The sequence below is a fragment of the Gossypium arboreum genome, chromosome 6 (genome assembly GCF_025698485.1).
Source record: "Gossypium arboreum isolate Shixiya-1 chromosome 6, ASM2569848v2, whole genome shotgun sequence".
Lineage (NCBI taxonomy): Eukaryota > Viridiplantae > Streptophyta > Magnoliopsida > Malvales > Malvaceae > Gossypium > Gossypium arboreum.
In genome coordinates, this window is record NC_069075.1 from 46,988,386 (window position 1) to 47,003,245 (window position 14,860).

At 32.8% G+C, this 14,860-nt stretch overlaps 1 protein-coding gene across 1 annotated transcript; it reads left to right on the forward strand.

Moving 5' to 3' along the window:
- Positions 1–320: 320 nt before the first annotated feature.
- LOC108485426 (VQ motif-containing protein 4) lies at positions 321–1,463 on the forward strand. Its single transcript, XM_017789263.2, has one exon. It carries the CDS (start codon positions 512–514, stop codon positions 1,247–1,249), a length of 738 nt encoding a protein of 245 aa, XP_017644752.1. The 5' UTR covers positions 321–511; the 3' UTR covers positions 1,250–1,463.
- Positions 1,464–14,860: the final 13,397 nt, after the last annotated feature.

Consider the following 14,860-nt stretch of genomic DNA (forward strand, 5'->3'; position numbering starts at 1 on the left):
GTTTTACTTTATAAATTATTTTCAAGATATACCTTTTAGAATTTATAATATAATAAACCTTTTACCATAAACATTCAACACACTCATTGATGCTTATACTTATAATATAAAATTTATAATTTAAATTTATATAAAATAATTTTTAAAATTAAAATTAAATATAAATTACCTTCCTAAGTATTTCAATTCTGACCCTCCTTTAAAAGTTAAGTTACAATTCAATAAAACCCATAAATTCCAATAATTACCCAATCATATTATTCAAATATTTACATCCATATGCAGATTACTTTCCAAATACTACCTTGATAATTAAATAAATACACGGTTTAGACAAAACAAAAACGACAGCCGAACCCAAAAGCTCGCAATCCACCAAAACATTTCTTACCAAACCAAAACCTCTATATCCCTGTCTCCTCCATTTCCTTTCATTTTAACCTTTTTTCCCCTTTTCCCAAGCATCCAAACAGAAACAAGAAAATCAACACAAAAGAAAAGGTAGCCCTAAATGGAAACCTCTACATGGCTGAGCCCAAATCCCAATTTCCTTCCTTCTCCCAAAACCCACAGTCCCAACAGCAGCATCAGTAGCAACACCACCGCCCCACCACCCCCGACTCCGCTGCCCCAGCAACCCAAACTCATCACCAGATCCGAATCCGCCAATCCTTACCCGACAACTTTCGTCCAAGCCGACACTTCGTCTTTCAAGCAAGTCGTCCAGATGCTCACCGGATCCTCCGAGACCGCCAAGCTTGCTTCTTCCATTAACTCAACTTCCTCCCCTCACTCCGATCCCAACCTCAAAACCCACATCCCGCCGATCAAGTCCATCCCCAAAAATAAGCAAAACTCTGGGTTTAGACTTTACGAGCGAAGGAGCTCTCTCAAGAACCTCAAGATCAACCCCTTGAACCCGGTTTTCAACTCTAACAATTCAGGATTTTCGCCCCGAAAACCCGAAATACTCTCCCCTAGCATTCTTGACTTCCCGTCTTTGACTCTTAGCCCGGTTACTCCCTTGATATCCGATCCCTTTGATCGATCTGGACCTGGAAACCACGCCGATTGTATTAATAATATCGCCAACTTAGACAAGGAAGCTGAAGAGAAAGCAATTAAAGAAAAGGGTTTTTATTTGCATCCATCGCCGGCCTCTACACCACGAGATACTGAGCCTAGGCTTCTCCCTCTTTTTCCAGTTACTTCACCTAGAGTTTCAGGTTCTTCTACTTCTTCAAACTAAGAAAAACAAATCATTTTTATTTTTGTCTTCTTTTGATGATGTTGTAAGATTTTTTTTATATATTGTTGGGCACTGAAGATGAGGAATGTTAAAAAAAGGGCCGAGAAATGATTTGTAATCTTGGATACTTCAAGAGGAAATCTTTGCTTTTTTACTTCTTCTGCGATGTTTGGATGCTGGGAAATTTTAAAAGTATGATTCTAGTTAAAAACAATTTATTTATCTTAGTCAAATGAGGAATTTAAATTTTGGTAATTTGAGAAATTAAAGTGATTATTGCGCAAATAGATGACTGATTTGAATTGGAATCAATGAGTGACTATTAATGGCCAAGAAAAAAAAGTGACTATTACTAGTTTTTCTTAATTTTCTTTTGGATGATGTGTTATAAGGAGGAATTTGTATTTTGAAAATATTTAATGCAGTATTTAAATGGTCCTTTTATGTATTATTTGGTATTTATAGTTTCATTAAATGCTTTACATGAGTTTTGATGCAGTGGTTGTTTATTTCCTCCTTTAACCTTAACGATGTTGTTGGGATTCACGCTCATATTAACGATCAATTGTTTATTAAAGAGTATTCATGATGATAGAATTGATTATTATTACCGGTAATGGATAAAAAAATTATAAAAAGTCTAACATGGTATTTGTAGTTTGAAAATGTTGAATTGATGCCTAAATTATAAACCTATGTATTATTGTGGAATTTAATTTATGAAAATTTGATAAATGATCATCAATTTCAAAAGATAATATAATCTTTATATGAGAAGTTATAAAATAAAATTAAAAATAAATAACTAAGTTTAAAGAAGATTAATTTTAAAACAATTAAATCTCAATTTTGAGATTTTTAGAGGAGATTTGAGAGCAAATTGCTAATTTTAACTCAAAATTTTTATAATTTTAAAATCTTAAAACTTTTTATAAAAGAAATTGAAATCTATTTGTCTAAAATTTTCAAAATTTATGTTTCTTGCTTGATTTAGCGAATGAAATTTTGTTTATAAAATGGGAAGTTTTTGAAAGAAAGGAAATCAAAATTAAATTTTCGTAATTAAGGTTTTATGTGGTGGAAATTTACTTAAAATGAGAAGATGATATTGATATTTACTTTAATAAAGAATAAAATATTTTGCTTAGTATTACTTATTTTTATTATTTATATGTGATTTAGATTTAGTTTTTGTTTTTTTAAAATTAAATTTAGTTTAATCATTTTGTTTTATTTTAATTTTTTATATAAATAGTATATTATTCACTTTCATCCATAGAAGGATATTTTTATTAGGAGAGAATGAAATGAAGGAGCCACTTGGATAATGAATGGAAAGAGAAAACAACGATTCCCATTTTGTTTCTTTTCATTTGAGTTGCCTGAGCAAGAGGATACTTCAATATAGAAGAAAAGTTTGGAAAAGTAATCATGCAAAGGCAGTTTCATCACATTGAACCTTGCACTTAAAACATTGTTTTGGGTCCCCACTTTTTGACTCCAAACAGTCCAAAGTCCAAAATTTAGTGAATGGAGACATGCGAAAACCCAGGTGGAAAAGAAGAAAGTGGGACTCCTGATGTTGAATGGTTTTGGGGGTCATCTCTTATTTTTGTTTTTTCTTGTCTTCTTTTATTTCTGTTTTGTAGACCACACTGTTGCAATTTTACAACTCAATCCCAAATCAATTTGAAAAAATAATATTAACATCTATTATCAGGTAATTTAAATTCTCACAAACATGATCAAGCATTGCATTATTTCAATCTCTTTAGCTCTAATTAATTTGTCAGTCCAAACTCTCGTACAAGAAAGGAGGATAACTGATAGTTTTATGGAGACCGGTTCACTTAATAAGACAAGTTGATTGTTGGAAGAAAGGATAACTGCTTAGAGTAACTTCAAAAGCTAGAAAATCAATCTATTTTTTATCATTGGGAAGGTATTAATAGGAGAGGTCCACTTATCCACTAATGTGACGTGGCAGGATAAATACTCAATCTTACCAAGTGTGTAAAGGATATTCATGATAATTCCTATTCTATTATTTATTCAATTAGTATAATATTGTTATATCTAAGTGGACTTCAATGGTCTCAAAAATGTATTCACACTTGAAGAGTGTTCACATATAAAAATAGATGTCTAACCTTTTTAGGGAGAGTAAAGGGTTAGTATACTTTTGATCATGATGGATGGTTTAACAAGACGTCTTTTCAAGTAGGTCAACAAAAAGATCAATATTATTTGTACTACTGACACATATTTCACGTGACAGAAGATTATAATAATGATTAATTTATCATATCATTACTTGCATGGATTCTTAGTGCTTTCCTTCTAAAGGCTTTGAGAGAAAAAAAAAAAACATAGATAACATCTAGGGTCATTACGAGTTGACAAACAGATAAGGCTCGTATAAACATTTTGAAAGGGAATTGCAAACAAGGAAGACAACAAGCATACCTTGCTATTCACACAGTCTCAATTATTGAATCAAATCCTACCATCTTCTTTGAAATTTATGTCAATATTTTAGTTGGGATTGCATTTCATACATTCGCCTTAAATAATGCGTGGATTCCAATCTTTTATTTTCTAATATAGCTGAAAATATAATTTCTATTTGAAATATTTCATTAATTTCTTTTAGAAAATAAATGCAAATAATATTTAGGATATATTTGATAAATTAAAAAAATTAAGTGCTGAATTTTGATATTGAATATATTATATAAAATTGTTTGATATATTAATAAAATTATGCACAAAATATAATAATTTTGTTTAAAATATTTAATCTTGATTTTTGAACATTTATTTTAATCTTATTAATATACTATTGTTTATTTTATTTTGAAATGTTTGGGATAAAATTAAAGACAAGAATTTGAATATTTTAATTTTAATAAAATTAGAAAACCATTTATTTTAAAAATAAAATTTCAAAATAAAAATTTTGAGATAATGAAGTATCTACGTATTCACACTTTCTTTTTTTAAAAAAATTATTAAAAATTAATATAATTATCAAACACAATTAAAAAATAAAACAAATATTTTAATAATTTATGAAATACATATTAAGCGAATTGTTTTAACGAGAATAAGCAATGTTGATATATGGCATCTAATATAAATTCATTTCATTTTGAATGATTTGTTTCCGCCGCAAAGTTTGAAGAGAAATTTGTGAATTGGTTAGTCCTCGAGTTTACTGACGTATTATCTGCTATATGTCCTTGGTTTTAACATTGACTTATTTAATAATTAGATATCACTTTTGATTAATATTTCATGAAAAAGAATTTTAATATGTTGTATTTATACTTCTATATTAAATCCTTAATTTAGTATAATAAATTGATTTAATTTTATTCGTTGAATAATTATTTTTACAAAGTAAATTATATTATTGTATAGATTTTTTATTATCCTTTTATATTTTATATATAATTAATAAATGTAACACCCTTTACCTGTACCTGAGGCCGGGATAGGATACAAAGTATTACCGAACACATACACAGTCATTCATGCAAAACCGGGCTATAAATTTTTTTCTTTAAAACAACTTCATTCATACATACACAATTTGTCCTTGATGTAGGCCTGCGAGGCCCAAAACAACCATCAAAAGGGATTCGGGACTAAATTGAAGACTTTAGAAAAGTTAGGGAAATTTTCCCTAATATAGAGCCACACGCCCATGTGAGACAGGGTACACGCTTGTGTGTCTTCGACACGCCCATATCCTCCAACCGTGTAACTCTTTGACTATGATGTCAGCATCAATTTAGGGTCACACGGCTATATCACACACTCGTGTGGCCAAACCGTGTAGTCAATTAAAATTAAATGAATTTTTCATAAAAAGGTGCAGACTTCACACGGCCAGAGTACACGCCCATGTGGGTAGGCCGAGTCTCTCACACGGCCAAGACACATGCCCATGTCTTAGCCCGTGTGTTTACTACTGAGCATACTGACTTGTAAAAATTAGGGTGCAGGGGGCACATGGCCATTCAACACGCCCGCGAGGCAGACCGTGTGTCACATACGGTCGGTCTAGATACATGCCCATGTGTCTACCCGTGTGGACCATTTAAAGGCTATTTTCCAGGCCAATTGTCACCTCAATCATTCATACGTTCAAACATATTTCATAGCATGCAACATGACATATTTAGACACTCAAATATTCAACACCATGGTACTCTCACATCCTCATAATGTCATCCTATTGCACATTCATTTTGTTACACCATTTAGAAGCATTCCACACCAATTTCACGCATTATCAAACTTATTACCATAATTTCAAATTATGCATTCATGACCATTAAGTCATCCCTTATCTTTTAGCATCTAATTCATACTTTATATAACATCCCGAAATAGGGCCTGGTCGGAATAGTGGTTTCAAGACCACAAATTCGACTCTAAAATAATTATTTCATGATCATTATGAGGTCTAGGATATGAAAATAAGCATGGGTTAAAGTTTCATGAAGAAATTCTATGTGTAAGGTGTCTAATTGGAAATTAAGGACCAAATTGAATAAGTTACAAAACTTGGGTTCTAGAAGAAATTTGTATGAAATTGCTTTGGAACGTTAATTAGAGGTCCATAAAGAGTAATTTTCCCAATTTCTAACTTTTTGGACAAAAATGGGCATGCATGGAAAATTTGGAAAGGTTAGTAAGGAAGGACATTTTGGTTATTTGGTTAATTAATGAAATAAAAAGGGAAAAATAAACAAAAATTCACTCATTTTCTTCTCCATGCTGCCGAATTTGAAGGAGTCTCCATAGCTAGGGTTTTCCAACATTTCAAGCTCAATAGTAAGTGTTCCCTAGCCCCGTTTTTAATGTTCTTCGTATTTTTAAAACCCTTGTAACATGCTCTATCCATTTCTACCCATATTACAAGCTAGGGTTCATGTTAGAAATTTGACCCATGAATGAGATGGTTGTTCTTTGATGTTTTATGGAGGGTTATGAAAGTTAGATGTTATATTAACATCTTTTGCTAGGTAATTTTTCATGAAAACACCAATAGGGGACTTAATTGAAAAAGGTATAAAATGTGAGGTAGAAATGTGAAATGGAAGAAAATGTGGATTGCTAGCAAGAAAAACATTCGGCTAGGCTTGGGTAACTTAGAAATTTCATGCATTTCATTATACGAGCCTTAGGACTAAATTGTAAGAGTGTAGAAGGTTAGGGGCAAATTGGTCATTTTGCTCGGGGTGAGTCTTAAGCCAAAAATGAACAATGTGAGGTATTAATAATTTATTTTTATTGATATAGACCCCGAGGAACCGATTCTGGAGGTCGACCATGGAAAACGAAAAGTTTTGGAATAAACGAGACACGAATCCGAAATGACTACCAAGTAACTTCGCATAACCCAAAGTAAACTCTTAATATACATAAATATGTATGTTCTTGAATGTATGAAAATTTAGATATTCATTGCATGAAAATCCATAAAATGTGGTGGTGTAATTGAAAAGGATGATAAATGTCCCGGTTGAAATAGAAAGGGAAATCCGATGGATAAATTATGGCTTACATGATATGAGATCCTACATGTGTTGTAGAAAAGGATTTAGTCCGGACAGGTAATCCGATGATCTCAAAATAGAAAGGATCTAGCCTGGGTGCAATAAGGATTTAGCTCGAACGGATAATCCGATTGAGGATTGAATTTAGCTTGGACTAGCAATTCAAATCCGAGGCCTAGACTGGTAATCCCGACATTGCTCTATGAGTTATTACTACGGGGGATTTAGCCTGGACTGGTAATCCCATCGTAAGATATAAGGTTCGTGGGAGTGCGTTCTTGAGATGATCACTGGTATACTTGACGGTTATTGGGCTATCCATCGAGATTTTCGAGAAATTCAACGGGATTAACATGAGAAATAAAGAATGGAAATATTGAATTGATGAGCTCATCTAAGGCTAATGACATGATGTATTGTTATGAGACAAACTTGATGATTGAATGCATGTGATAGGGAAACTATTTCATGCTTGTTAGAATTATTGCCTAAATATGGTTGTATGCTAATTAACCGGTAAGTTTACTTTCCAGTTATTCGGACTTACTAAACATATAAATGCTTACCCCCTTCTCTTTTCCCTGTCTTACAGAGCTCGTGGGCCTATAAAGATTGGAAGACGGTTGGAGAATCAACACACTATCGACTTGTCCCGCTTTGGTATATAGATACTTTTATTTTGTTTAATGGCGTTATTTTGTTATATGTGTCATTTGGCTAGCCAATGTAAAGGCTTAAATGGTATACTTATTCTTTTGTATATAGCCATGAGATATGGCTTATATTGATGTAGGTTGTTAACCTACTAATGATGCATGTTTATGTTTAAATACTTCATGAGATATGATTATGAGGTCTATCATGGATGGATGATTGAAATGGGAGCTAATAATTTGAGAGTGGACATAGCATATAATGGTATATGTTTATAATATGGCCTAAGGGTAAAATGTAAAATGTGCTATGATAATCCCTAATATGAAATGGATAATTTAGCATGTAGTAAACTGATGAGATGAGTTTAACATGCAATGAATTATACCAAGGTTGTTTAAGAGTATAATTAGGTAATATTAAATACCATTAAAGTCTATAAGTGTGTATGGATGATAGAGGGTGACCAAAGGCTTGGAAAATAGCCCTAAAAAGGTCCACATAGGTAAACATACAGGCATGTGTCTAGGTCATGTGTGACACATGGTCAGCCCCCATGGGCGTGTTGCTTGGCCGTGTGTCCCCTGTACCGAAAATTTTAGGTCAATTTGCATGCTAGTAAACACACGGGCAGATACACGGCTGTGTGTCTCAACCGTGTGGTGGACACGGCCTAAGCACACAAGCGTGTGCCTCAAAATGAATGATGACTTCATAAGCAAAATGTTCGGGTTTTTGGACACGGGCGATGACACTGGCGTGTCTAGGCTGTGTGAGGGACACGGGCCAGGGACACAGGTGTGTGCTTGGCCGTGTGAAAACCCCTGTAGGTTTGAAATGAAAAATAAATTCAAATAAGTCAAAACGGGTGAGGGATACGGGCGTTTCCCTAAGCACACGGGCGTGTCCCTAAGCACACGGGCGTGTCCCTAAGCACACGGGCGTGTGCTTTGCCTCTAGAAGGGCGTGTGAGGCATAACCCTCGGAATTTTACTAAAATTTTCAATAGTTCTTGGTTTAGTCCCGGATCAATTTTAATGTATGTTTTGGAACTTGTAGGTCTATAATAGGGACATTATGATGTTGTTTGATTGGTTTTAAATTAGAATGAAATTTTATAACCCGTATTTTTTGAAATGTCTAAGTATGTGTCTAGTAACGCCTCGTACTTTGTCCTGGTCTCGGGTACGGATAAGCGGTGTTACACTTTATCATACATTCACCAAGGCATTAACACATGCATGCATGGGTAATTAGATTACAACCCAATGATCAAATATAAGCCATATCACATGGCCATTACAAAATGAATCATCAACATCATAGGCCTTCACAATTTGGCCAAATAGCATGGCACATATCACAAAATAACCAAGTCCCCTATACATGCCATACTCAAAATAACAATTTCACTATACCTAATAATCTTTTGATAGTGTGATCGAACACTCCGACAACTTCCGATCCCCAAGCTAGCTTGGTGGAACTACAAAGAATGGAAAGGAAAGAGGGTAAGCATTAAAGCTTAGTAAGTCCACATGCAAATAATATGCAATGGTAGTAAGCAATCAACATGCAAGGACATAGTCACATATACATAAATATTATTCATCACTTAAATCTTTTTACTTATTTATCATATGTACACATATACTCTCTCATCACAAATCATTCTTGACCAAGGCATTATTCATAGGTTTAGTGTGCATACATGTACACATATACTCTCTCATCACAAATCATTCTTGACCATACCTCTTTAACATGCCCTCCTTGGGACTTTCATCATATCCATTGCAGTACCCGTTGAACACTCGAAATACTATTGGATACGCGAAAAACTTGTACATAAGTGCCACAGATACATAAGTAGCCAAAGCTACCTCATAACATGTAATGCTCGCAATGGAGCTACTCACGGGCTTGCTCATAAAAGATATCGGTTAAGGTGTAGCTACATGGGCTGATCACACAACCTGTCAGGTATCCGACCAACTCAAGGATTACCTAGCCACCAGTAGGACATACAAGACCATTGCCCGGAACCCAATTACATGTATCGCATCCATAATGAACTTGGACCAACTCAACAAGCTCGGATGCCTCATACATATCACGAACCCAGACCAACTCAACGAGTTCAGATTTTTAAATTACTAGTGACATGTCACTTGTATCCTAGACTATTCCTAAGGTATAAATGGGATTTTCCTCACCTCCACATGACATACTTTGTCGTACTTGCTCGTGATGTCGTATGTAACGACCAATTATCATTTATGCTTTCATAACAACCAATAAGTATATAACTCATAATAACAAGAAAACATTTATCACATAAGATCAAAACATTAAAAACATGCTACAACACCACATTATTTGCATATGCACTTACCTCGGTACAAAATGATGGTAATCGAGCCTAATTGTCGTATACTTTATTCTTTCCTCGATCAAGACCCGATTCACATTTTTCTTGATCTATAATACCAAATTTAACTTGTTTATCAATCACATTATTCAAATCAATCCATAATTCATGCTTTGGTAAAATTACATTTTTACCCCTAACTTTTCACTTATTTACGATTTAGTCCCTAGGCTCGTAAAATGAAATGCATACATTTTATTTGTTACCCAAGCCTAGCCAAATTTTCCTTGTACTCATAAAAGCCCATATTTTCATCAAAATCATATTTTATCACTTATTTTACATCTTTTACAAAATGGTCCCTTTAAGGTGTTTTAATGCAAAATTACCTAGTAAAAGATGTTGAACACATATCAAACTATCATATTCTTCCATTAAAAATCAAAACACAAACTTCTCATGCATGGGTCAAAATTCCAACGTGAACCCTAGCTTAAAATATGGTTAGAAATGGGTACATCATGTTACGAGGATTTCAAAAATGTAAAGAACATTAAAAACGGGGCTAGAGCGGACTTACCTCCAAGCTTGAAAAGTTTGAAAACCCTAACTATGGTTCTCCACAAATTTTGGCAGCTAAGGAGAAAGATGGACAACATTTTCACTTGATTTTTCCCTTTTTATTTCATTTAATTACCAAATAACCAAAATGACCCTAGGGTTTTTCTTTCAAATTTTTCCTATGCATGTCCATTTCTGTCCAAAATTATAAAAATTGGTCCAATTGCTAATTAGGACCCTCTAATTCATAATCTAAAGCAATTTCATGCTTAAAGCTTCTAGAATGCAAGTTTTGCATTTTATTCAATTTGGTCCCTAAAATTAAATTAGACATTTTATGCATAGAATTTCTTTACGAAGCTTTCACACAAGCACACATTCATATCATAGACCTCATAAGGATCATAAAATAATTACTTCTATCTCGTATTTGTGGTCTCAAATCCACTATACTGACTAGGCCCTAATTCGGGATGTCACAATAAAAGCTTTACACACAATTTGAATCTAGTGTTTCTATGAATTCCAAATTTTTAACTTTATGATTTTAATTAAATCTTCATTTGAATTTTTATATAATTTTTTTACAAAAATATTTTCAACATAATTTTTTTCACCCATATTGTGAGCATGTTGTAATCTAGTATTTTATTAAGTGTTAATAAAATCAGTATGATATTGTTGGATATTTGACTCCTCTTGCACATGTAGAAGCAATTACTTTACTTAGGGATCACAATGGAGCGAGGCGAAGACAGATGTTGCCAAATACACCATCGCTAGTCCATTGCTCCTCTATGAATGTGTAATATTGAAAAGTACTATCACCTCCATGGATGTTGGATGCATCTATACTCACCCTACCCTACCCTATCCTACCCCACTTCACTTTAATTTCTTTTTTACTAGTTATTTTATATATTCAATTTTTTAAAAGTCTAGTAGATATTTAAACATAATTCTTAAAAAAAAATATGTAGGCACATTATTTTAATTTTACCCTTATAATAGTTATATATAAGGGTAAAATGGTAAGTTCATATAATGGGGTGGGGTGCAGTGGGAATGCAATTACTATAACTGCATCATATTAATAGTATTAAGAGACATGTTATATCCAAATAACCAAAAAAAAATGAAAACCATAACTTTGATTTGTTCTTTTGTTATCACCCATGGCATTAGAGAGTGGCTTTGTTGAAGCAATCATTCTACATTTTAATCGTCATTATGATCATTGGAGTATGCTGATAGAGAATTTCTACAATCAAAGGAGTATTAGTCATGTAACACACCAAATCCGTATCCATAGCTGAAACAGAGTTACGGAGTATTACCAAAACTTTTAGAATATTTTCAGATAATTTACACCAATTACTATTCACTTTCTGAAATTATTCATAACGTCCCTTAAATGGACCCTCGAGGCCCAATATGAGCTTTAGAATCGATTCGGGACTTAATCGAAAACTCTAAAAATTTTTCGTGAAATTTCAAAATTTTTTCAAGTTACAGGGCTCACACGCCTGTGTGGTCCAAGGGACACACCCGTGTGACCCTAGAACATGCCCCTGCTACTGGTTGTGTTCGACCCTATGTAACTCTCTAACTTGTGCCACACGGCCGACCACACCATAACAACCCAATTTTGGCTAAATTGGAACAGTATTTTTGGAACCACAAATTCGATGTTAGAGAATTATTTTAATAATATTTTCGATATTTACAGCATGTTATGTGATATGTGTGAAAATTTTGTGAGCTAATTTTATTGATTGGTTGGTTAATTTGATAAAAAGGACTGAATCGCGTAAAATGCAAAATGCATGTTATATTAGTTAAGAGTGTTAAATAGCTTTGGCTTTTAAATATGTGGCCTTAAATGGTAATTAAAATGTTGAGATGTTGTGTACTCGAGTTTGGTGATAGTTGGGAAAGGTATTTACCTTTAGCTTAATTTGCTTATAATAATAGCTATCAGTCTAGTATCAAAATGGCACCAATTGAAGCCTTGTATGACAGAAAATGTAAGACTCCATTATATTGGTCTAAATTGAGTGAACCCAAGTTAGTGGGAGTTGATTTGATCTAAGAAACTAAAAAAAAAGTTCGGATTATTCGGGATAGTTTAAAAGCTGCTTCAGATCTTCAGAAATCGTATGTAGATTTAAAAAGAAGAGATATAGAATTTGTAGTGGGTGATCGAATATTTCTAAAAGTTTCACCGTGGAAGAAAGTATTACGAGTAGGGAGAAAAGGAAAACTGAGTCCAAGATTCATAGGACCATATGAGATCATGGAAAGAATAGGTCCAATGGCTTATCGGTGAGCTTTGCCTCTAGTAATGTGTTTCACATGTCTATGTTGAGAAGATACATATCAAATCCTTCACATGTGATTCCACATACTGAAATTGAGTTTCAACTCAATATGACATATTCAGAAGAACTAGTAAAGATTTTAGCTAGAGAAGTTAAAGAATTGCAGAATAAGTGGGTACCACCGGCAAAAGCGTTGTGGCATCGACACGGTATGGAGGAAGCAACCTGGGAAATAGAAGAATCAATGAGGTCACAGCATCTGAACTATTTTCAGGTAACAAATTTCGAGGACGAAATTTCCTAAAGCGGGGGAGAGTTCTAACAATCTAAATTTCAGTGGTGTCGGAAACAGTGATTCGAGATCACTAAATCTGATAAAATTTTTTTAAAATATAATAAATAAATACATATGAGTCAAGTGTGATGAAAAGGGAATTTTTGGATTAGTGGATTTTGTGATTTTAAAAAGAAATTAATAAGTAAATTGGGTCTAAATCAAGGTATCGAGACCTCAAGTTCATAAACCGAGCCATAAATATTTTTAGAAATATTTATGGAGTGTCATTGAGTTGGTATTAAAATTTCGTTAGAAAATTTTAACGTTTGGATAGTTAGTTGGTTAAAAAGGACTAAATTGAAAAAAAATGCAAAACTAGTTAAATAATGATTGAAAAGCTTAGGTGACTATTAAGAAGGGTTTTAAAAGGCAATTAGACCCAAAATGTTTTGGGCTGGACGGAAAGGGGCATGAAATCAGCAGGAAAATTGATGAATTAAGGGCAAAATTGGAATATTGCAAAATTTACTTAATAAAGCTAGGACTAAAGTGGATTTATCTAGATTTCTCTTTATTTTTTTGCATTCTCATCAGCAAAAACACGATAGAAGGGTTTCCTTAATCTGGTTTTTCATATTTTTACTGCAAGTAAGTTCAATTCTTGATTATTTCTTGAAATTTTTGTGCTTTTGTGACTTTTACAACTAGGTCCACTTGTTGAATTCATTAGTTTTTGATCCTATGAAAGAAATTGAAAGTTGCTATGAATATGTGTTGGAAGCATATGATTATTTAGCATGGAATTAGAGCTTTACATTGTTTATATGCTGATTTTATTGAAAGAATTGAATAATAAGTGAATGTTTGAAACCTAATTGTAAAAGAGTTTGAAGTTAGGGTTTTATGTAGAAATTCTGAATTTCAATAGTTGTGAAATAACTTTTAATTTCTAGGTAAAGTATTAATTGGGAAAAACTAGCTTAATTGAGGGGCTAATTGAGCAAGGACTGAATTGTATGAACCGTGAAATTTGGGGTAACGTCAAAATCAATATTTGCACTAAAATAGTTTTAGATAGTAGCAGTAGTCTAACTTTGAAAAATCACTAAAAATTGTAGAAATAAAATTAGAGAATGAATAAAATATGAAATTAAATATTATTGAAAAGAAATGGTGAAAGCAATGGAATTATAAATCATGAGATATAATAAATTTTGTGAGACAAGATCAAAATGATTTCGTGTTCCCCTGTTCTGAATTTGGAAATCATCAAAAATTGGAGAAAAATAATTAGAAGCTTAAATTTATATTTTTAAAATCTTGAATGAGTTTATTTTCAAGATAAACAAACAGGAACATCATACAAATTCTGTACGAGGAGATAATTAATTTTTAGTGAAGAAGGGTTGGAACTGTCAGATAGCAGAACAAGGGTAACTTTAAAGACTAAACTGTACTTATTGGCTAAACCAAAAATTCTAAAAATTTTATGGTAATAAGATATGTGAGTCTAGTTTCAGGAAAAATTATCGGATCCTAATTTGGAGTTCTTTAGCTCAAAATAAAAATAATTTACTGACTATGACATGGATTAAAAATATTGAATATACATAAGTAAATAGTGAAATTACAGATAATGTTACTTATAAGCGGGTTATAAACATTAAGTATGTGAAATAGAATGAAGGTGAATTCAATACTGATAAGTGAATGATTTTACAATGATAGATCGAGAACCCGAAGCAAATCGAGGAAAAGAGAAAGTAGCTGATTAGTCCCTAAATTTTTACAAATTTTGCAAATCGACCTAGGAAAGTTCATATGGTTGAACTTTCATAATTATTTGCTAAAATAAGA

Excerpts from the sequence above, each read along its gene's own strand:
- LOC108485426 (XM_017789263.2), top strand. The coding sequence starts at position 512 with ATGGAAACCTCTACATGGCTGAGCCCAAATCCCAATTTCCTTCCTTCT.